The 24,363-nt window shown below is 38.3% G+C and overlaps 1 protein-coding gene across 5 annotated transcripts in view; it reads left to right on the top strand.

Annotated features, from left to right (window-relative positions):
• Positions 1–23,460, top strand: part of NDUFS1 (NADH:ubiquinone oxidoreductase core subunit S1) — a 30,392-nt gene extending 6,932 nt beyond the window's left edge. For all 5 annotated transcript variants that reach the window (XM_013062315.2, XM_045078641.1, XM_045078642.1 and 2 more), the window contains 15 exons: positions 87–163; positions 806–887; positions 978–1,108; positions 1,566–1,751; positions 3,649–3,783; positions 4,418–4,532; positions 5,303–5,448; positions 6,548–6,676; positions 7,605–7,734; positions 11,147–11,307; positions 16,989–17,143; positions 19,769–19,944; positions 20,728–20,862; positions 20,956–21,028; positions 23,074–23,460. In XM_013062315.2, the coding sequence (XP_012917769.1) occupies positions 87–163; positions 806–887; positions 978–1,108; positions 1,566–1,751; positions 3,649–3,783; positions 4,418–4,532; positions 5,303–5,448; positions 6,548–6,676; positions 7,605–7,734; positions 11,147–11,307; positions 16,989–17,143; positions 19,769–19,944; positions 20,728–20,862; positions 20,956–21,028; positions 23,074–23,165 (1,923 nt within the window). In that variant the 3' untranslated portion in view covers positions 23,166–23,460. The remainder of the gene's footprint in view (positions 1–86; positions 164–805; positions 888–977; positions 1,109–1,565; positions 1,752–3,648; positions 3,784–4,417; positions 4,533–5,302; positions 5,449–6,547; positions 6,677–7,604; positions 7,735–11,146; positions 11,308–16,988; positions 17,144–19,768; positions 19,945–20,727; positions 20,863–20,955; positions 21,029–23,073) is intronic.
• The last annotated feature ends 903 nt before the right edge of the window (positions 23,461–24,363 follow it).

Here is a 24,363-nt window from a genome sequence, read left to right as displayed (position 1 = left end):
TCTCTTTAGATGGATGACTTGATCTTTTCATATGTTGGGTTGCTTATAAATACGAGAACTGAAAGATTTTTCCATTGAAATTGCAGGTTGTAGCTGCTTGTGCCATGCCAGTAATGAAAGGTTGGAATATCCTGACAAACTCAGAGAAATCAAAGAAAGCCAGGTACTTTAGTGCTACTTAGCATAGTAACTTTTCTTAGAGCAGAAAATTGCTCATTTCAGTATTTAGACCACTCCTAGATGAGGAACTCAGTAGCAAGCTCTGAAAAAGTTGGCATGTTCAGCTCAGGGGAGCAGTGGAAGTAAGTACACATTGAGGAGGTGAAGTCAGGTGTTTATGGTTTTGAGCCTAGAATGGAATTAGCACTAAAAGCTCTTTTTCAGTAACTTGTGATGAATAGTGAATCTGGGGCTTACTGAACTGAGATTATTTCAGTAACATATTACTATACTGTACAGGCACTGTTACTTGTTTTTTGCTGTGCATTTATTTGTGTGTTTGTTTTTGTTTTGAATGTGAATGTTTTCTGAAGATCATTTAGCAATTTTTGGTAATTTTGTATTGTTAAAAGTTACAATTTTCTAGATTCTATAATGATATTTTATTCATAGATTTCTATAAACATTTTTTTAGATCATGTGTCTAATACTAGAATGATGGTTGCATTGGCATTTCTGATAATAAGTGTAAAATTAATGCTCTGTGAAAGGATACATCTCTGGAGGTTATCTAGATAGCCTATTTCCAAACCATTTTGAGTGCCAAAAATTTATATCGTTTTATATATTAAAATTATCCATACAGAGAAGGTGTGATGGAGTTCTTGCTAGCAAATCACCCACTGGACTGTCCTATTTGTGACCAGGGAGGTGAATGTGATCTGCAGGTATGTAGTCTAACTTCATAAATCGTTTTTGGCTGCTTCAAGTTTTAATTTTACTAGCAGCATTAAACTAATTTTCCTAATCTACTTAAGGACCAGTCCATGATGTTCGGAAGTGATAGGAGCCGATTTTTAGAAGGGAAACGGGCTGTGGAGGACAAGAACATTGGGCCATTAGTAAAGACCATCATGACTAGATGTATACAGTGTACTCGCTGCATCAGGTAATTTTTTCCTCCTCTCTTCTGGAATATCATTCACATACTTACCTAATACTCACAAATTTGGTGGAATAACAACACTGGAAGAAAGGGCAACTTTTTTTGGTTATAGGAAAGGGATGTTTTTATCGTTGTCTGCACAAACCAATAAAATGAAATTTTTCACTTTTAGTGAATATCAGCTTCTGCTGAATTTACAAATCAAAATCTATAAGCATTAACTCTGTGATAACTTATTGAGCTACACATGATTTGTGTCATTTTCTGTATGTGTGTTACATTGCAATTAACTTACAAGCGAACATTTATTGAACTCTTTATTCAAGGACTATGTTCACCATTGAAAATATATTCATGTCTTTTTAGTGTTTTGAAAATAATTATTTCTTTGTGAGCGTAGTTAGGAAAGGAGATAATTTTGCTGGATTTGACCATTTGACAGTACATTTTTATCTTGCAGGTTTGCAAGTGAAATTGCAGGAGTAGATGATTTGGGAACAACAGGCAGAGGAAATGATATGCAAGTTGGCACATATGTTGAAAAGATGTTCATGTCTGAGCTCTCTGGAAATATTATTGATATCTGCCCTGTAGGTGCCCTGACCTCTAAGCCCTATGCTTTTACTGCCCGCCCTTGGGAAACAAGGTATACATTGTTGTGTTTTTTGACAGTTTGTTTTCTGTCCTTTAGTTGACTGCTGTTGAAAAAAATTGAAGATTCGTGTTCTTGCTGTATTCTAATTGTTTTGGTCTGCTAAGTTTTTAGGTATTTGCTTTAAGTTAAATCCTCTTACTGGAAAGTAAGATAGATTAAAGGATAGGATGAACCTGTGCAAATTAATTACAATTTTCTTGGAAATTAATTCCAAAGTACTTAACCATATAATTATTTTAGTCACTTGTATTTCCAAAGAGTAAAATTGTCTTGATTTTTTAAGATTTATAATCTCCTCTCATTGTATATTAAGTTTTCAACCATGTGGATATATCATACTTTATTTTGTTAGTTCCTATTATCAGGCATTTAGTTTGTTTCTGTATAGTTGTAAACCTGTGATATAAATTGTTATTGGGATGCCTGAGGTAGCTCAGTCACTTAAGTATCTAACTCTTGGTTTTGGCTCAGGTCATGATCTGAGTCATGAAATCAAGCCCCACATATAGCTCTGTGCTCAGCACAAGAGTCCACTTCAGATTCTCTCCCTCTCCCCCCAGCTTATACACTTTCTTTCTCTCTCTCTCTCTCTCTGTCTCTCAAGTGAATTAATAATAAAATATTTTTAAAAAATTGTTACAAATGAATTTTTTTCTTGTATATCTGAATCTTCTTACTAAACCGGGAAATGGAGTAGGTAGTTGCAATAAGTTTGAGGGTTTTTATTTTTTTATTATTATTATTTTTTAAGATTTTATTTATTTATTTGACACAGAGAGAGAGATAACAAGTAGGCAGAGAGGCAGGCAGAGAAAGAGGAGGAATCGGGCTCCCTGCTGAGCAGAGAGCCCGATGTGGGGCTCCATCCCAGGACCCTGGGACCATGACCTGAGCTGAGGCTCAGAGGCTTTAACCCACTGAGCCACCCAGGCACCCCAGGTGTATTTTTAAGGTTCTAGAAACATATCATTAAATTGCCCTCCCATTTTTAAACTTCCACCAGAATATATGGGAGTTTTTTACAGTTCTAGGTTTTAAACCATATATATATGTATAAAAAGGATTTGGGTGATAAGGCACAGTGCATAGCTGAGATGACGTAAGTAGAGATTTTTCTGTTTTTCTTCTGAGACTCCCATAATGCAGGCAGAGAAGCTTCCATCTCCACAGCTTACCTCAGCCTTGCAGAACCTGTTCAAGGTGGTGGGGAAGGGGATGAGAACAGGCCCCAATTCACATCACCACTGATTTCCAGCCTTTTTACTTGAAGTTCAGTAGTTTTTCCCTGCATAAAAGCTTCTTGTGATGGTGTGTCCCTTTTTGTTAGATTTCCAAAGTGGTTATCTTTGCTAATTTTGTCCAACTTTATTTTTGCTTTTTTGAGGGGAGGATTTGTCAGTCTTTTTTAATCAGCCATAACCAGAAATCTTACCTTCTTGCTATTTATTTTGATAATCATATTTCCCAGATTTGGCCACTTAGAACCCTTACCATTGGCTTTTATATTAGTTAACAGTCTCTAAAGCTTTATTTATGTTTTAAGATTTTATTTATGGAGAGAGCTTGCAATCTCATGCATGTGCAGTTGCGGGGAGGAGCATAGGGAGGGCAGACTTTGCACGCCACACAGGGCTTGATCTCGCTACCTTGAGGTCATGACCTGAGTCGAAATCAACAGTCAGACGCCTAGGTGTCCCTAAAGCTTTATTTTTACAGTAGGAATTTGTGTGAAGTAGACAGATATGAGGATATTTTTATTTTATTGCAATTTCTCTGGGTGCCATTATTTTTAGAAATTCAGAAAGGCAAGTCATTGTAAAATTTTTTGTTTTGGATATATCAGATAGCAGAAAATCAGCATAGTAAATACATCTGCTTATTTTCTCAGAAAGACGGAATCCATTGATGTCATGGATGCAGTTGGAAGTAATATTGTGGTAAGCACAAGGACAGGAGAGGTGATGAGGATTTTGCCAAGGATGCACGAGGACATCAATGAAGAGTGGATCTCTGATAAAACCAGGTATATGCGGCATTGTTTTCCTTAACATTTGCACTTGAGTTGAAGTATATTTTATGGTAATTTTAATTTTAAAATAGTTTTTATACTTGCAAATTAGTTAATAAATATAGACTATTGAAAAATCTAGACTGTTAATATGGAGAATTGGAGAAAATTAACAGTAGTCTAGGTATATCGCTGGCTTTCATATTAACTGACAAATACCCATCCTGCAATTTTGAAGTGGATTAAGGTACTTAATCTATTCTAATTTGTTCATTAGAGAAAAGCTCATGTAAGTTAGAGCTTGTACATCATAATTTTGATAAAATATCTAAAAGTATTCAGGTTTTATAAATAAAAATGACTTTGCTTCTTCAGCTATCAGATTTTTTTGTGTTGTAATTTCAGTTAGCTGAAAACAGCTTACAAGAACTCAAACTCTTTAGATGATGTTTTAGTTTTGGATGATGTTCATAAAATATTTATTCATCTTCCAAAAACCGGGATAATTATTTGTATCCAAGTGTTCATCAGTCTCTTTGACACTATAACTGGTACAGTGTTTAAATAGCATTTTTTTTAGATTTTTAAACTTGAAAACTAGTTGCCTCTTCAGCAGGATTCCACAAATGGTGTAATTTCTGTTATTTAGATTTGCCTATGATGGGCTAAAACGTCAAAGACTTACGGAGCCGATGGTCAGAAATGAAAAGGGGCTTTTAACCTATACCTCCTGGGAGGATGCACTCTCTCGTGTAGCTGGAATGGTAAAAAATTGAAGTTTAGAATAAATAGTATTTGTGATTTTCAAGGAACATCTTTGTAGCAAAGTGGGGAATGTGTGTCTCTTCATTTTTTCTTGTCATGATTGCCTTTCATTTAACAAACATATATTAAGAACCGTATGCTAGATAGTCACGCTGGAGGTAGGGATGTCGAGACCGCTAACTCATGGTCCCTACTTCCCACAGTCTTGTAGTAGGGAAAGACCTGTAGTCAGTCAGGTGTCATGTGCTCAGGTAGTTGTGCAGGAAATGGTATACGAGAGAGCACATGGGAGGGGTGCCCAACCAGGCTAGCATATCAGGGATGCCTTCCTATATAATATATAAGGTCATTTAGGCAAAGTCTAAGAATGAATGCAGACTTGCCAGAGCAAAGATGGGGGAGTGGCTTTCTAGTCAGAGAAATGTACACAAAGGGCTTGAGGGAGTAGTAGATACTTTGGAAGAAGTCAAATTTAGCTGTAATTCAGTCTTCATCCTCCAAACCTCATCATGAGCCCCCTTTGTTTCTAGTTTAAAACAAATACCTTCCCTCCACGCTGGCGGTATTATTATACCCGCCAAGCCTGGTATTATTATTGGGCCTCACAGACACCTTTGTTTGTCACTTCTAGATTAATAGTTAGTGTAAGCCTTTCTAGTCTAAAGTTTGTTGCTTTTTTAATACTTTAAAATGACTGTTGTTTTGTTTTCTGAATAGTGGTCTTTGCTGAATAGATGTTTTTGGTGATACCCTTTTTATGCATTTCCAGTTGCAGAGTTTTCAAGGCAATGATGTGGCAGCAATTGCAGGTGGCTTGGTGGATGCTGAAGCCCTGGTAGCTCTCAAAGATTTGCTTAATAGGGTGGACTCTGACACCCTGTGCACGGAAGAGGTCTTCCCCACTGCAGGAGCTGGGTGAGAACTACGAAGCCAGCATCGAGGCCTGCTTTGTTGTGGTTATAAAGTTGTGTATAAACCATTAAATCTGGTGCTCCTGGCCGGCTCAATTGGTAGAGTGGGTGACTCTTAATCTTGGGGTCATAAATTCGATCCCACATTGGTGATAGAGTTTACTTAAATAAATAAGTAAATAGGGGGCGCCTGGGTGGCTCAGTGGGTTAAAGCCTCTGCCTTCCGGCTCAGGTCATGATCCCAGGGCCCTGGGATCGAGCCCCACATCGGGCTGTCCGCTCAGCAGGGAGCCTGCTTCCTCCTCCCTCTCTCTCTGCCTGCCTCTTTGCCTACATGTGATCTCTGTCAAATAAATAAAATCTTTTTTTTTTTAATTTTTAAAAATTTAAATTAATAAGTACGTCTGTGGCATCAGTAAGTGATGACTGACAGCTTGGATTTTCCATCATACCCATCAGTTTCTTTTTTTTTTTTTTCTTAAAGATTTTATTTATTTATTTGACAGAGAGAAATCACAAGTAGCCGGAGAGGCAGGCAGAGAGAGAGAGAAGGAAGCAGGCTCCCCGCTGAGCAGAGAGCCCGATGCGGGACTCGATCCCAGGACCCCGAGATCATGACCTGAGCCGAAGGCAGCGGCTTAACCCACTGAGCCACCCAGGCGCCCCTACCCATCAGTTTCTTTTCACACAGAGACCAAAGTCAACCCAGGAACTATTGGAGAATCCCAGTTATCAATAAGTATCTGAATGGTGCCTGGGTCGCTCAGTTGGTTAAGCATCCAGCTCTTGATTTCGGCTCAGGTCATGATCTCAGGGTCCTGGGATGGAGCCATGAGTAGGCTTCCCCACTTAGCAGGGAATGTACTTGTCTCACTCTCCCTTGCCCCTCCCCCTGCTCACATGCACATGGTTTCTCTCTCCCTCTCTCACATAAATAAATCTTACAAAAAAATATATCTGAAACTTAGATGTAATTTGGAAATACTTCATAGGAATTGTTTTGTCTGGGAATACCATGGGCTTGATGACATGAAAATATTGCCTGGATTTTCATTATGTATTAGTTTTGAAGTAAACCTGCATTTTTAATTTTGTATTTCTAGCACAGATTTGCGTTCCAACTATCTTCTTAATACTACAATTGCTGGTGTGGAAGAGGCAGATCTTGTCCTTCTGGTTGGTACAAATCCACGTTTTGAGGCACCACTGTTTAATGCTAGAATTCGAAAGAGGTTAGTAGTAATATTCAGGGTTTTAAAAATTTTATATAATAATTTAAGTCTAAAAAATAGCTAATTCCTAATAGTGTTAGTGGGAATGAGACTCCAAAAGATAATTGGAGTGCAGTGTCTAGCAGGTCCATTCCCTCCCTCCCCCGCTGCTGATCTTAATACTTCGTCCTCTTATTTTGAAGTAACTCAAGATGCACCAGTTTTTCCATAATTTTGTCTATAACTTTTTTTCCTGCTCAGGATTCAGTCTCAAGTCATATACTGCAGTTAGTGTCATTTCTCCTCAGTTTTCTTTTTTAACATTTCTTTGAAGAGTAGGGGCAGATGTAGAATAGCTACATCTTTTCATATCTTAGACACATATGAACAGGCTGGTATAATTTATTATCTATACTATGACACTGTTGAGAGTGAGAGGGGGAATTGTTAATGCCACAGGAGGCAGATGAAAACCTGCACTGTCTCAAATAGAATATATAGTCACCATGTTTGTATCTAGTTTTAGAAGAGCTGGATCCTTACTTCCCTGGAAAAGAGAATAAATTTGAATGATGTAGTTTATTTTCATTAACTATATTTAAATCACCTTAATGGATAATTAGGAGATAATTGACTCTGCTATGTAAATATGGTAAGATAAAAATTACGCATCATTTATTCTAAAATTAAAGTTTTTGCAGCTTGCTTAGGGTTGGCATTCTTACACAGCAAATTAATTCACTGACTTACCTTGGTGTGCATTTTTACAACAGTGTTATTTTGAAAGGTACACAATAAATTATGTATGTGAAGGCCAAATGTTCTGTGACTGCTTTGTGCTTTAATATTTGTAACATAAATAGATGTAGCCTCTAGGCTACATTGTTAAGACTGGTGGCTATGCTAATTTAGTAATTTAACTCTAAAATCTTTGTTGTTTTTATTTCAGCTGGCTTCACAATGACTTAAAAGTGGCCCTTATTGGCAGCGCAGTGGATCTCACTTATAGATATGACCATCTGGGAGATTCTCCCAAAGTTCTTCAAGACATTGCTTTCGGTAGCCATCCATTCAGCCAGGTGCTCTCAAGTGATATGTATCCACTTTTGTTGATTTTTAAGTATTATTATTTTTTTAATTTTTTTTTTAATTTCATTTATTTATTTGACAGAGAAAGATCACAAGTAGGCAGAGAGAGAGAGGAGGAGGAGGAAGCAGGCTCCCTGCCAAGCAGAGAGCCTGATGTAGGACTTGATCCCAGAACCCTGAGATCATGACCTGAGCTGAAGGCAGAGGCTTAACCCACTGAGCCACCCAGGCACCCCTAAGTATTACTTAATTTTTAAGAGTTACTGTTTTTGTCATAATAATATATGATTACTGTTAAAAATTACACCACTTTAGAGAAGAAAAATGGGGGGCCGGCGCCTGGGTGACTCAGTTGGTTGACCATCTGCCTTCAGCTCAGGTCATGATTTCAGGGTCCGGGGATCGAGTCCTGTGTCGGGCTCCCTGCTCATCGGGGACTCTGCTTCTCCCTGGGCTCATCCTCCCACTCATTCTCTTAATCTCGCTCTCTCTCAAATACATAAATAAAAGAAAAATGGAAAAACGTAGAACATTACCCCAGGTTCCACCAACCCAAACAAGAATTTATTTTTTACTTTATTAAAGATTTTATTTATTTGACGGAGTATGCGCACAAGCAGGGGGAGGGGCATATAGACAGAGGGAGAAGCAGACTCCCTGCAGAGCACGGACCTCAGTGCAGGGGCTTAATCCCAGGTCCTGGGATCATGACCTGAGCGGAAGGCAGAGGCTTAACCAACTGAACCATCCAGGTGCCCCCAAACAAATATTGATGAAACACCATAATCATTTCTCTCTTCATATATAGAGCAAGATGGATGAATAGATAGGCAGACAAAAATGAGATCTTATTATATGTGCTATTTTTATGTACCAGAATTTAATTTTACTTGAAATTATCGGAAAAGAAATTGATATAAGGGGTGCCTGGGTGGCTCAATCCCTTAAGTGTCCGACTCTTAATCTTAGCTCAGGTCATGATTTCAGGGTCGTGAGTTCAAGACCCTCCAAGCTGAAGTGAAACTGAAGGAATCTGAAGTTAAAGGAAATCTTTCTTACTACAAGAGTTATTCTTGGGGCGCCTGGGTGGCTCAGTGGGTTAAGCCGCTGCCTTTGGCTCAGGTCATGATCTCAGCGTCCTGGGATCGAGCCCCGCATCGGGCTCTCTGCTCCACAGGGAGCCTGCTTCCCTTTCTCTCTCTCTCTGCCTGCCTCTCTGCCTACTTGTCATCTCTGTCTGTCAAATAAATAAATAAAATCTTTAAAAAAAAAAAAAAAAAAAAGAGTTATTCTTCAAATTTCACCAGTCCTTTTAATGACAGTTTCATTACCGAGTACTTTATTTACATTTACTTCGTTGCTGTCTGGTATTTATAGGTTTTTATTTTACTTTTCCAAAGGAGCTTATAAGTACACTGTTCCTTAATTTCTTTCTTGCTTGAAAATGTCCGTTTTATTCCTGAAGAGAGCCTTGGCAGATACAAAGTTATAGAGTCACACTTTTTTCCTCTCTGAACTTTATAGACACTGCTTTTTTGTTACTGTGGAGAAGCCTAATGTCAGTCATATTTTCTCCCAACCCTGGCCTGATTTTTTTTTTTTTTACTATCTAGATACTTTTTTGAACCTTTTTACTAGCTTCTTTATCTTTGAAATTTAATAACTTCAGAATATGTCTTAATGGTGGTGGGTTCTGTCACTTTTTTATGGGACATGGTACACCTTTCACTGTGAAAATTCAAGATTCTTTTTATTTTAGTATTTTGTGCCTATGTGGTGGAATGCTGATTATTTCAAAAATGTAAGAGGTTTCTATTCTTCACATAACAGTTTTGGAGGGTAGGTGGTTTGATAAATGTCCAAGGATGTCATCTAGGAAGGATATTCCTTACTGCTTTACTCCTTCAGTGTCTTTGCTCCCGTGTGTTTGAGTGAGCTCCTCCTTATGGTTCCAAGGTGGTGTGGCCTTAGGTGTAATCATGTGGTACAAAATAGCTAAGCTCAGTTCCTTTGTCTTGAAGAGGAAAACATTTTCATTGCAGTGATTAAAAATAGAAAAAAAAAAAAACTTAATGAAAAGTATTCTTTTCTAATTCTTCCCATCTCCATGCCCTAGAAAATGATTGGTGTTTTTTGGGAGTTTTTTTCTATACTAGATTTAAATGTATTTTCTTTTTTTATTAAGATTTTATTTATTTATTTGACAGGCAGAGATCACAAGTAGGCAGAGAGGCAGGCAGAGAGAGGAGAGGTGGAAGTAGGCTCCCTGCTGGGCAGAGAGCCCGATATGGGGTTCGATCCCAGGACTCTGGTATCATGACCTGAGTCCAAGGCAGGCGCTTTAACCCACTGAGCCACCCAGGCACCCCTAAATGTATTTTCAGTTAGTAAGTGGTGGTCTCTTCATTAAGAACTCCTAACAAGGGGCGCCTAGGTGGCCATGTTGGTTAAGCATCTGCCTTTGGCCCCGGTCATGATCCCAGAGTCCTGGGATTGAGCCCTGCGTGGGGCTCTCTGCTTAGTTGAGCGCCTGCTTCTCCCTCTCCCTCTGCCTTTCCCCCTGCTTGTGCGCTCGCTCTCTCTCTCTCTCTCTCTCTCTCTGTGTCAAATAAATAAATAAAATGTTTTATAAAGAAAGAAAGAAAACCATTTTTCTGAACTCTTCACATTTTCTTGGGAAATTCCCTAGGAGGACGTTTACTCTCCTCTGTAGTGTGTAGGGACGTTTACTCTCCTCTGTAGTGTGTAGGCATAACTCTCAGGTGGATTCTTTGATTTGGGCCAGTTATTATCGAAGAATATTGAAGTAAAAAATTCTTTATCGAGGTAAAGAATTCCTCTTTACTTTTAATTTTTCCAATCTCCACTAAATAATGTAGTTTCCTCTGATTTTGGGATGCACTCCCCTCCGGTTTTGGCATTCAGAAGTTATTATGATTTAAAGCAGAGCCCTAAAAGTTTTAGGTATTCTCTGTTACAATGCTAGTGCTAATTGCTTTCTCTACCTGTTCCTCCTTGTCTACAGCATGGTGAGTAGGTAGAAGACTATAGACATGATAGTCGAATGTGGCTTTTTCTGTTAGAAAGTACCAACTCAATCTCTGTAGGGACATTGCCCAGTTTCTCTGGAACATACCCATAATCATTCTGACCAAAGGATATTTGGGAAAGGCTTTCATTCCCAGTACTTACTTTTAGAAAATCTATTTGATCTGATAACTCATTTAGCCATTTCATAGTAGCATTGGCGAGGTGTTTTTTTAAGTTAAATCTGGTTGTATATATGTCTAAATGTTGACTTTTAAAAATCAAAGATATTCTGCATTAAAACTAAAACTTGGGACAACATATTATAGATGCAAATTTTTAAAAATTTTTAATTGAAGTTCTATTTTTAAATAGGTGTTACATGAAGCTAAAAAACCAATGGTGGTTTTAGGCAGTTCTGCACTCCAGAGAAATGATGGCGCAGCAATGCTTGCAGCTGTTTCCAACATTGCTCAAAAGATTCGGACAAGTAGTGGTGTTTCTGGTGATTGGAAAGTTATGAATATCCTTCATAGGTATGTTGAGTAATTGTTCTATATACTGTAAGATTCAAGTAATTTCGTGTACATGTGTTACTGTTATACTGTCACATTTAGATATACAAACATCTTAGTATTTAGCAATGTCTCAGTAGTAGATGTGAGAAATACCTTTATTTTCTGTGTGAGAAGAACCGAAGATGATAATATTTAAAATATTTGAGGGGTGCCTGGGTGGCTCAGTTGGTCATGATCCCGGGGTTCTGGGATAGAGCCTGTGTCCGGCTCCCTGCTCGACAGGGAATCTGTTCCTTCCTCTGCCTTTCCCCCTGCTCATGTTCTCTCCCTCTCTCTCAAATAAATAAATAAAATCTTTAAAAAAATAAAATAAAATACTTGGGATAGTGCTGAGAAAATCTTGAAAATCTATATTGTATTGTATTGTATTAAGGTACACTTGGTTCAAAAATTGCAAGAAGGCCTCTGACTGAATGATAAAAATATAAGCTAACATGAGAATTCAATGTAAGGAAAGTTTTTTTCTGACCATATTAATAATAAAATTGGAGCATCTGGGTGGCTCACTTGGTTAATTGTCTGACTCTTTTTTTTTTTTTTTTTTTTTTTTTTTTTTAAAGATTTTATTTATTTATTTGACAGAGAGAAATCACAAGTAGATGGAGAGGCAGGCAGAGAGAGAGAGAGGGAAGCAGGCTCCCCGCTGAGCAGAGAGCCCGATGCGGGCCTCGATCCCAGGACCCTGAGATCATGACCTGAGCCGAAGGCAGCGGCTTAACCCACTGAGCCACCCAGGCGCCCAATTGTCTGACTCTTGATTTTGGCTCAGGTCAGTGATCTTAGGGGTCATGAGATTGAACCCCACTTGTGCTACATGCTGGGTGTGGAGCCTGCTTGAGCTCTTTCTCCCCCTCCTTCTGCCCTTCCCACCAACCCCTGTGTATACTTCTCTTTAAAAAATATATATATACATATATGTATATATGTATATATATACACACACATTCATTTTAGGAAGTTGGAAAGAGAAGAAAATATGGAAATGGAAATTCTTCTACAAATTACAGATAATTACTGTTGCTACTTCCTTCTGGTTCTTTTTTTCCTCTGTAAATACTCTTATATAGTTGAAATCATACTATGTAAACAGTTTTCTATCCTGTTTTTATCAATTTTCATTACCAGATAAAATTTCTTCTTGTAATTAGAAATTTCATATAAATATAAACTTCAATGGCAATTTAGTATCATGAATATGTACAGCTTTTTAGTCATTTCATTCTTGTTAACATGTAAATTGATACTAGTCTATAAAGTATAAGTAATGCAATGATACACAAATACTTAATGAACTTTAGATTATTTTCTTACAGTGGCTTTTTAAAAGTAGAGCTCTTAAGATAAACAGAATAAACATTTTCTGAGGCTCTCCGTGCATATTTCCAACTTGTTTTAGAAATGGAACAGGGATGCTTGGGTGGCTCAGTCTGTTAAGCATCTGCCTTCGGCTTAGGTCATGATCCTCGGGTCCTGGGACTGAGGCCTCCATTGGACTCCCTGCTTCGTGGGGAGCCCGTTTCTCCCTCTGCCTGCTGCTCCCTGCTTGTTTCTCTTTCTCTATCTCTCTAACAAATAAAATCTTAAAAAAGTTTTTTTTTTAATTTTCTATTTTTTATTAACAGAATGTATTATTAGCCCCAGAGGTACAGATCTGTGAATCATCAGGCTTGCACACTTCACAGCACTCACCATAGCATATACCCTCCCCAATGCTCATAACCCCATAACAAGTAAAATCTTTAAAAAAAAAGAAAAAAAGAAATGTTGTAACAGTTTTACCTTAGTAAATAAGTTTTTCCATTTCCCGTAATCCTTTCTACCTTTAGAATTATTTTTATGGAGGTGCCTGGGTAGCACAGTCATTTAAGCGTCTGCTTTCAGCTCAGGTTATGATCCCAGGGTCCTGGGATCAAGCCCCTCATTAGGCTCCCTGCTCAGTAGAAAGTCTGTTTCTCCCTCTCCCTCTGCCTCTTTCCCCACCTCTCTCTCTCAAATAAATAAAATCTTTTTTAAAAAGTATTATTTTTCAGATTTAAGGATTGAGGCTAAGTACTTTTAAATGTGATAGGCAAATTTTTTAAATTTACAAGTATTTGAATACCTTTTTTTTAAAGATTTTATTTATTTATTTGACAGAGACAGTGAGAGAGGGAACACAAACCGGAGTGGGAGAGGGAGAAGCAGGCCTCCTGCTGAGCAGGGAGCCTGATGGGGGCTCCGTCCTGAGCCAAAGGCGGACGCTTAACAATTGAGCCACCCAGGTACCCCGAATACATTTTTTTTTTTTTTTAAGATTTTATTTATTTGAGAGAGAAAGAGCACAAGTGGGGGCAGGGGCAGAGGAAGAGGCAAACTCCCCACTGAGCAGGAAGCCTAATGCAGGACTTGGTCCCAGAACCCTGGGGTCATGACCTGAGTCAAAGGCAGACACTTAACCACTGAGCCACCCAGGTGCCCTTGAATAAATTCTTAAACATTAATTTCAGTTTTGGTGTTAGGTTTCTCTTTGATTGGTTTAACTTGGCCTTATAGATCGTTATGTAAAACATTTTTTAAAACTTTATAGTTTTTAGGTAGAGTTTATTTGCATTGATCGCCTCTGGATTCTTTCTAGCCACAATTTTTATGTATTTTTAGTTCACTTTCGCATCTGTGACCTGAGCTGAAGGCAGACACTTGACGACTAAGCTACCCAAGTGCCCCATTTTCATTCGCTATTTTAGAGAGGATCTAATGTATTCTCAGTTCTGTCACTGAGGATGACCTGACTTTGTATATGTGTCAATGTCAGCCTGCTCACCCTTTGGGTTCTTATTTTTGGTGTTAAAATTTAAAATTCTGTCAGATTTTAAGTAGGTGACACTCAGATGTCATTACTTTTACCTGGGAATATCATAGATACTCTCCATTATCAAATTGAAATGTTTTGATTTTTTTTTTTTTCTTTTAAGCTCAGAAAAGGTTATTGCTTTACTTTTACTTAGTTCTTTGCTCTCATGCAGAAACTTGTTTTGTTATGCGTTGATAGGCCTTCAGACTTTTGGCTCTTCTCTCATAATTTTTCTCATATCTTTTTTTTCTGGGTTTAGTGAAAATTTCTTAAACTATGTTCCATCATTTTGTGAGTTTTCTTTCTGGAGAGCATGACATTGTTACAATTTTTAGTTTATTAGCCTTGTTTGCCATTTCATTCTTACAAGATTTCTTTTTTATGAAAGTTCATGTTAGTTTATTAGGACTTTTTTTTTTTTAAAGGTTTTATTTATTTATTTGACAGAGATCACAAGTAGGCAGAGAGGCTGGCTGGGGGGTGGGAAGCAGGCTTCCCAGTGAGCAGAGAACCCGCTTGGGGGCTCGATCCCAGAATACTGGGACCATCACCTGAGCTGAAGGCAGAGGCTTTAACCCACTGAGCCACCCAGGTGCCCCTTTTTTTAAAGATTTTATTTATTCATTTACTTGAGAGAGAGAGAGAGGGTGTGTGAGCAGGGGGAGAAGCAGAGGGAGAGCGATAAGCAGACTCCGCGCTGAGAGCATAGCCTGACCTGGGGCTCGATCCCACAAACCTGAGATCATGACCTGAGATGAAACCAAGAGTCAACACTCAATGAACTGAGCCATCCAGATGCCCCAGGACATACCTTTTATTGTAAAGGCAGACTTAAGCATACTCAATTTGTTTTCTAGGATGAGGTGGACTGTTTTATAAGTTAATGTGAGTCTCTGCACAGATCTTTGAGAGAGACATGTCAAGACTTAAACTGAGGGAAATTAAGGGAAAAAAACCACTGGGGCAGAGGGATTTGTTTTGAAATTGGGAAGTATGAGTCCTCCAGTTTTGTTCACTGTTAAATGATAGGTTTGGCTATTCTGGGTTCTTCGCATTCCATATGAATTCTAGGATCAGCTTGTCCATTTCTGTAAACTATTCATCTGTGATTTTTGATGGGATCATACTGAATTTGTAAGCTCAGTTGGGGAGTATTGCCATCGTAACAGTATTAAGTCCTCTCATCCGTGAACTTGGGATGTCTTTCCATTTAGTAAGTTCTTTAATTTCTTTCAAAGTTGTTTTGCAGTTTTCTTTATATAAATCTATGTTGTTACTTTTTTAAAAAAAGCATTTTATGCTTTTGATGTTATCCAGAGTTTGACAGAGTAACAGCATCTAGTAGGAGTTGGTTTGACCTGCTCTTTTCTCCTAACAAATAGGTAAAACACCGGGCGCCTGGGTGGCTCAGTGGTTAAGCCGCTGCCTTCGGCTCAGGTCATGATCTCAGGGTCCTGGGATCGAGTCCCGCATCGGGCTCTCTGCTCAGCAGGGAGCCTGCTTCCTCCTCTCTCTCTCTCTGCCTGCCTCTCTGCCTGCTTGTGATTTCTCTCTGTCAAATAAATAAATAAAATCTTTAAAAAAAAAAAAAAAACAAATAGGTAAAACACCAACTTGCTTTATATACAGTAGGTCCTCAGAATGGCTATTTCTAGAAAGTTAGCAATAGCAAACTGCACCAGGCTCCCAGTTAAGAGTATAGTTATTCCAGACTCCTTTTTAAATTTTTTTTTAAGATTTTATTTATTTATTTGACAGACCGAAATCACATGTAGGCAGAGAGGCAGGCAGAGAGAGAGAGGAAGGGAAGCAGGCTCCCTGCTGAGCAGAGAGCCTGATGCGGGGCTTGATCCCGGGACCCTGAGATCATGACCTGAGCCGAAGGCAGAGGCTTTAACCCACTGAGCCACCCAGGCACCCCTTATTTTTATTTTTCTTAAGATTTTACTTATTTATTTGAGATAGAGAGAGAGAGAGAGAGATAGCGAGCATGAGTGGGCTGAAGGGCAGAGTGAGAAGCAGACCCCCACTGAGCAGGGAGCCTGATGCAGGGCTCAATTCCAGAACACCAGGATCATGACCTGAGTCAAAGGGAGACGCTTAACTGACTAAGGCACTAGATGCCTCCAGACCTCATTTTAAAGGATTATTTTCTACTTAGAAGAGTAATATATGCTCATAGAACACGTATGTACTAATTTTACTCTTTTCTTCAAATTACAGTTTTATGACCAGCGTTTTAATTTCTCCCTTTTGGTTTTCAAAATCATATGACTTTGCTCTAATAACTGTTTTTGCCTTGTATTTTATATCTTGCTGTAAGAATCAATTTAGGACAATTTCAATTGGCATAAAGTTTCCAGAATTACTCCATTAACCATTATCTTATGAAGTGAAGTGTCTGAGTGGCTTAGTTGGTTAAGCATCTGACTCTTGATTTTGGCTCAGGTCATAATGTCATGGTCATGAGATTGAGCCCTGCGTCAGGCTCTATGCTGGGCATGCAGCCTGCTTAGGATTCTCTCTCACCCTGTCCCTTTGCTCCTCCCCCCCAAATAATAAATAACAAATAAGTAAATATTTCATGAAGACCGTGTTCTGCACATCTTCTTTCTTTGTTTCCCACCCTTAAAACTCAAATACTGCTATTTTGGTTTTGACATCTATTTTAAAATGGGTTAAGAAGATGAGGTAAGGTCTTTGTCAGCACTGAATAGAAAAGGGATTAAGTGTCATTTCAAGGGTCACATTTAATTTTTTTATAACAATAACACTGCAGGTGTGCTAAAAATCCGTAATTGTTTTACAGGATTGCAAGCCAAGTAGCTGCTTTGGACCTTGGCTATAAACCTGGGGTGGAAGCAATTCGCAAGAACCCTCCCAAAGTGCTGTTTCTCCTGGGAGCAGATGGAGGTTGTATCACTCGACAGGATTTGCCAAAGGATTGTTTCATTATTTATCAAGGTAAGTAGCATCTGTGACACTAGAAACAGAAAAGAATCCTACATTGTGTAGATTAGAAACTGTATGGCAATACATTTAGTCAAATGAATATTTTCCATTCAGGAGTTACACACACACACACACACACACACACAGCAAAGAATCCTACATTGTGTAGATCAGGAGTTACACACACACATACACACACACACACACACACACACACACACACAGCAAAGAATCCTACATTGTGTAGATTAGAAACTGTATGGCAATACATTTAGTCAAATGAATATTTTCCATTCAGGAGCTATACACACACACACACACACACACACACACACACACACACACATTCAACTTTTCAAAGACTATTTGGCATTATTATATAATCAGAGGAAAGCACTTTTACATAAATGGTAGAAAGTTTTAAAATAATGAATGCAGGGCGCCTGGGTGGCTCAGTGGGTTAAGCCGCTGCCTTCGGCTTGGGTCATGATCTCAGAGTCCTGGGATCGAGTCCCGCATCGGGCTCTCTGCTCAGCAGGGAGCCTGCTTCCCTCTCTCTCTCTCTGCCTGCCTCTTCATCTACTTGTGATTTCTCTCTGTCAAATAAATAAATAAAATCTTTTAAAAATAAATAAATAAATAAAATAAAATAAAATAATGAATGCAGGGTACCTGGGTGGCTCAGTGGGTTAAAGTTTCTGCCTTTGGGTCAGGTCCTGATCCCAGGGTCCTGGGATCGAGCCTTGCGTCAGGCTCTCTGCTTAGCAGGGAGCCTGCTTCTCCCTCTCTCCCTGCCTGCCTCTCTGCCTACTTGTGATCTCTGTCTGTCAAATAAATAAAAAATCTTGGGCGCCTGGGTGGCTCAGTGGGTTAAGCCGCTGCCTTCGGCTCAGGTCGTGATCTCAGAGTCCTGGGATCGAGTCCCGCATCGGGCTCTCTGCTCAGCGGAGAGCCTGCTTCCCTCTCTCTCTCTCTCTGCCTGCCTCTCTGCTACTTGTGATTTCTCTCTGTCAAATAAATAAATAAAAATCTTTAAAAAAAAAAAAAAAAAAAAAAAAAAAAAAAAACAAATAAATAAAAAATCTTTTAAAGAAAAAAAGAAGAAAAATATATTTGATAGTACTTCTCCGGGTGTTTTGTGTTTGACTCCTTTTCTTGAACTCTCACTCATTGTAAATATAATCAAATTTCCTTAGAATAAATGGAGTCCAGAATATTCCTGGATATTTTACAGAGAAAAGTATTACATAACTCTCCACTTCATTTTATACAAACACCATAAATTTGTAATAGGCTTTTTATTGCTGTGGCACATAAAGAGCATTATATAATATTTTGTACCTTTTTGTGTGATAAAGTTAAAGCAAAATGCATAATTTGCATCCGGTTCCTAGTCCTCTCCAGAAATAATCATTGATGATGGTTTTGGAAATGTATGCTTCATATATTTTTCTGTTATATATGAAAATGTATACAAATGAGATTAGACTTCATATATGCTCTTTCTTTCATCCAACTCAAGGTTTTCTTTTCCTTCTAACAGTTTTGTTAAACTATTAAAATTTTCATTATACTATCTCTGCCTTTCATTATACTGTTTTCTATAATATCCTATTTATGTTTTTTTCGGGATTACCACTGTCATTCCTGTTCCACATTTTTTGTTCCTCCACCATTTCAGTCTCTTTTACTGAATTTCTCTAACATACATCTGAGCATTTCCACTTTGTAATCAGCAAGAGAAATAATATACCTAGTTGCCCATGATACATGTTTGTATGATATTATACATATTTCTGTATTTACAAAAGATAATCTGGGGGGCATCTGGGTGGCTCAGTCATTAAGATTCTGCCTTCAGCTTAGGTCATGATCCCAGGGTCCTGGGATGGAGCCCAAGCCCTGCATCCGGCTCCCTGCTCAGCGGGGAGCCTGCTACTCCCTTTGCTACTCCCTTTCCCACTTCACCTGCTTGTGTTCCTTCTCCCACTGTGTCTCTCTCTCTTAAAAAAAAAAAAATTCTGTGAAGATAGCAAATGCTTATCAGTAATTTTCTTTGGGAAGGGAGTAAAATTGTGGGTACGGTGGGCTTTTTATTACAAAATTTTTTTTTATGTTCTATATGTTACAATTTTGTAAACACTTTTGTAAGTCTTTTTTTTTTTTTTTGACAGAGAGGGAGGGAACACGGGCAAGGGGAGTGGGAGAGGGAGAAGCAGGCTCCCCGCTCTGCAGAGCAGGGAGCCTGACGCAGGGCTCCATCCCAAGACCCCGGGATCATGACCTGAGCCAAAGGAAGACACTTGACGCCTGAGCCACCCCAACACTTTTGTATTCTTAATGGGATTTAAAAAGGATATCCGGGGGCGCCTGGGTGGCTCAGTGGGTTAAGCCGCTGCCTTCGGCTCAGGTCATGATCTCAGAGTCCTGGGATCGAGTCCCGCATCGGGCTCTCTGCTCAGCAGGGAACCTGCTTCCCTCTCTCTCTGCCTGCCTCTCCATCTACTTGTGATTTCTCTCTGTCAAATAAATAAATAAAATCTTTAAAAAAAAATAAAAAGGATATCCGATGTTCATGTATGAAACCTAATCACTTTTTCGCTAAAATATAGTTTGCCATTTTCCATCTTTTCTCAGGACATCATGGTGACGTCGGCGCTCCAATAGCTGATGTTATTCTCCCAGGCGCTGCTTACACAGAGAAGTCAGCTACTTATGTCAATACTGAGGGCCGAGCCCAGCAGACTAAAGTAGCAGTGACACCTCCTGGCTTGGCAAGAGAAGACTGGAAAATTCTAAGAGCCCTCTCTGAGGTATTTGTTCTAAGTGATGCTGCTAATGGGATGTTTGCCTTGTTAGCTTGTTGAAATGATTTTCAGAGTCAGGGAAGATGCACATACCTCTAATGTGCAGAGGTAATTTGAGTAACCTCTTTAAGACAAATGTATTCAGAAAATAGGTGTTAGATATTGGTGGTTTTATTTTTGGCTTGTATTTTTCCTAAAAACACTTATTTTAACTCTTTTATTATTAAAAAAAAGCACGAGATTTAAAATAATATATAGTTTTCTGTAAACTTTGTATATGATCAATATTGGGTTAGCAAAAACATTCAGATTTAGCATAGCATTATCTCTTTTTTTTTTTTTTTTTAAATATTTTATTTATTTACTTGAGAGAGAGACAGTGAGAGAGAGCATGAGTGAGGAGAAGGTCAGAGAGAGAAGCAGACTCCGCATGGAGCTGGGAGTCCGATGCGGGACTCGATCCCGGGACTCCAGGATCATGACCTGAGCCGAAGGCAGTCGTCCAACCAACTGAGCCACCCAGGCGTCCCAGCATAGCATTATCTCTTTATTCATTTATTTCATACTAAATCTAATTTCTGAAGAGAAATTACTAATGTACTGACAGTTCCTTATGAATTAGAATTTTTGACAGTTGTGTTTTCCACTTAATCACTTAATGTACATGCAGATGGGTACCAATAGAACTTACAGTAGCACATTATTTCAGGGTAGTAGCACTTAACGTATGATTTGAATTTTTTCAAGTACTAAAGCTTTATGTCGATTCTGAGGACCTCATATTTATAGATTGCAGGTATGACTCTTCCATATGATACTCTGGATCAAGTAAGGAACAGACTGGAAGAAGTCTCTCCTAATCTTGTCCGATATGATGATGTCGAAGGAGCCAATTATTTCCAACAAGCAAATGAGCTCTCCAAGGTAAAAATTTGCCTGTGTTCAGTTTTCATACTAGCATATTCTCTGATGTTAGTTTTCAGTTACATTATTGACCTCATAATCCTTTTTTTGCAGCTAGTGAACCAGCAACTTCTTGCTGATCCGCTTGTTCCACCTCAGCTAACAATAAAAGACTTCTACATGACAGGTATGCGTGTGTTAGCGTTGACGCCAGATATAAGGGAGGGAGAGAATAAGATCACCTAATTTAGCATTATGATTCCAACCTGCTTATGAGAATATTTGATATTTTCTATTTAATTTTTGAAGACTTTGAAACATCAGAAGTAATGTAATTTATATTTTCTTTTCTTTTTTTTTTTTAAAGATTTTATTTTGCAATTTATATTTTCTGATTTGACTCTGAATTTCTTTTCTTTCTGAAATGTCATCAGATTTTTAGTATAAAATTTACTGTTGTGTATAAAGTCATCATATAGCAATTTAGGGAGAATTTTTTTTAAGTGACAGCTGTGAAGGTTTTTCTGAGAATTACAGTAGAAACATCAAAACACTTAAATGTGAAGTATGTTAAAGAGTGCTTCTGATGGACATTGTTAGGGATGCTTTTAAGGAATGTGGACTTACTGAAACTTGTTTACTGAAGATCTTGCATTTGCTATAATGTGATATAACAGTTGATATATAACATCTGTGTTCTGAGCTGGTTGACAGATGATTTTAAAATTCTATCTGAAAGCAGATGGTATATTTAAAAATTTTTTAAGCTTATTAATCTAAGATTATTTGGGGGTTTTTTTTAGTTATGTTATAAAACTTGTTTGTTGTAGAATACATACCTAAGCCCAACGAGGAAAAAATAGTTACTATGATCCCCTTATCCAGAAATAACTTCTTTTATTTTCTTAACATTTTGTCATATAGGAATATAACGTGTATATTTTTTAAAAAAATATGATTATTTATTTATTGGGGGGGGAGGGGTTGACAGCTTCATTGAAATACCATTTACAGGGTCGCCTGGGGTGGCTCAGTGGGTTAAAGCCTCTGCCTTCGGCTCAGGTCATGATCTCAGGGTCCTGGGATCAAGACCTCAGCAGGGAGCCTGCTTCCCCTTTTCTCTCTGTCTGCCTCTCTGTCTACTTGTGATCTCTCTCTCTCTCTATTTTTTAAAAAAAAGGAATACCATTTACACACCATAAAATTCACTGAATTCAGTGGATTTTATTTTTTTGTTGTTATTTTTTTAAAGATTTTATTTGAGAGTTAGAGAGTACATTCACGCACATATAGGAGTGGGGAGAAAGGGCAGAAGCAGAGGGAGAAGCAGACTCCCTACTGAGCAGGGAGCCCAACATGGGGCTAGATTCTAGGACCTGGGGATCATGACCTGAGCCGACTGGGCCACCCAGGCACCCTTAGATTCAGTGGATTATAGTACACATACTATTTTATAATTAGGAATTATATGAGAATATATTATGTAACTGTATCAGTGTGCATATTTGTCCTATCTTTAGTACTTCTCTATAATAATTGTAATGGTTATATACTGGCATATTGTAGAGCTGTATATAATTATTTAATCATTCCTAGGAGTACTTACTAAAACCATTTAGCATAGAAGCATATTTTCTAGATGTGTTGTTCTCACATTAGATACCGTTGACATAGAATTTTACAGTCTTTTGTTGTTCCTGAATACGTGTAACAAGAAAGTTATACTGTGTGCTTATTTAAAAATTGTGCTATCGGGGCACCTGGGTGGCTCAGTGGGTTAAAGCCTCTGCCTTCGGCTCAGGTCATGATCTCAGGGTCCTGGGATCAAGCCCCGCATCAGGCTCTCTGCTCAGCAGGGAGCCTGCTTCCCTTCCTCTCTCTCTCTCTGCCTGCCTCTCTGCCTAATTGTGATTTCTGTCTGTCAAATAAATAAATAAAATCTTTAAATAAATAAATAAATAAATAAATAAATAAATAAAAATAAAAATTGTGCTATCAAAATGCACATTTTCGGGGCACCTGGGTGGCTCAGTGGGTTAAGCCGTTACCTTCGGTTCAGGTCATGATCTCAGGGTCCTGGGATCAAGCCCTACATCGGGCTTTCTGCTCAGCCGGTAGCCTGCTTCCCTTCCTCTCTCTCTGCCCGCCTCTCTGCCTACTTGTGATCTCTCACTGTCAAATAAATAAATAAAATATTTTTTAAATAATGCACATTTTCTTAATATCTTTCAGACTCAATTAGCAGAGCCTCACAGACAATGGCCAAATGTGTCAAAGCTGTCACGGAGGGTGCCCAGGCGGTAGAGGAACCATCCATATGCTGAAACTTCTGCAGGAGCCCCATTTTCTTACAGATAATTAATGGACAGTATGTTGGAGTGATCTCCTACAGGTTTATCTCTTTAAAAAATAATCTGAATGGTGTAATACTCAAGGTTGTACCTTGCTTATTTGAAAAATGATGCTGCAGTTATCAGTGAACTTTGAGGTTTCCAAGACATATATGTATTGTGTGTAAACATCGTTAAATTGTTCAATAAACAGTGTATACAGATGCTCTTTCACATAAAAGTATTGGCAATCTTTGTGACACATAAAAAGAAAATTCTTAAAATAAGAGTTTTTGTTTATTTTCATTGATATTTATGTTTGTAAAAATGGATGAAAGAAGAAGAGCTTCCATCAGAACCCACTGGCTTCTAGTGCTCAAGGAGGGATTTGAGCATTCTGTCAAGCTGGGTAAATAGAAAAAAATATGTGTAACATAATCACACATCAGATATGTATCTTGGACAGCTATAACGAATAATAATCATAATAATGATAGGTAATGATTATTCAGCTTTTTCTATGTGCTGAGCACTCTGGTTGTACATGCATTATCTTGTTGTGTCCTTGCTACAACTCTGTGAGGTAGCGCTATCTCATTTTACAGACGAAGACACTGAAGCCTGAGGATATTTGGTAGCTTGCCCAAGGTCACAGAAAAATAGTTAAGGACTCTGGTGTGGTTCTCTCTGACTCCAAAGCTCATTGTTCTTACCTGCTACACATAATTCCCTCCATTAATACAGATCTTGGGTTGTTATTTCTAAGAATTAGCAATGAGAAGGTTAATGGATAGTACATCTTCATGTTTTCTCTTGAATCTGTTCATATGTCACGGTGATTTATGTGAAATTCTTTGTATAAGAGATTATCACACCCGCACCACTGGAGTGATGGAGTTAAGGGATATAATGTAGGTCTTTGTTGATATTCCATATTCATTATATTAACCATCTGCAATTTTTAGGTCCACTAAATTACTCCAGTAATAGAAGACAAAACTAACAGCTTTTATAATTTTCAGTTGTCAAAACAAAATGGAGGTAAAATCTTATAATTAATCAGGAGATAATTTAAAGCCATATTAAATGTTTTTCAAAAGCTATGGTCAGAATCCTAATCCTTTTGTTCTATAACTCTTATTCTTGCTTTCCCTAAAGACTTAGCCCAATTATAGGATGTGATATTCTTGAT

This window comes from Mustela putorius, unplaced genomic scaffold (genome assembly GCF_011764305.1).
Source record: "Mustela putorius furo isolate JIRA1106 unplaced genomic scaffold, ASM1176430v1.1 tig00000275_pilon_pilon_pilon, whole genome shotgun sequence".
Taxonomy (NCBI): domain Eukaryota; kingdom Metazoa; phylum Chordata; class Mammalia; order Carnivora; family Mustelidae; genus Mustela; species Mustela putorius.
The sequence above is the reverse complement of the archived record's forward strand: the minus strand, read 5'-3'. Positions and strand labels throughout refer to the sequence as shown.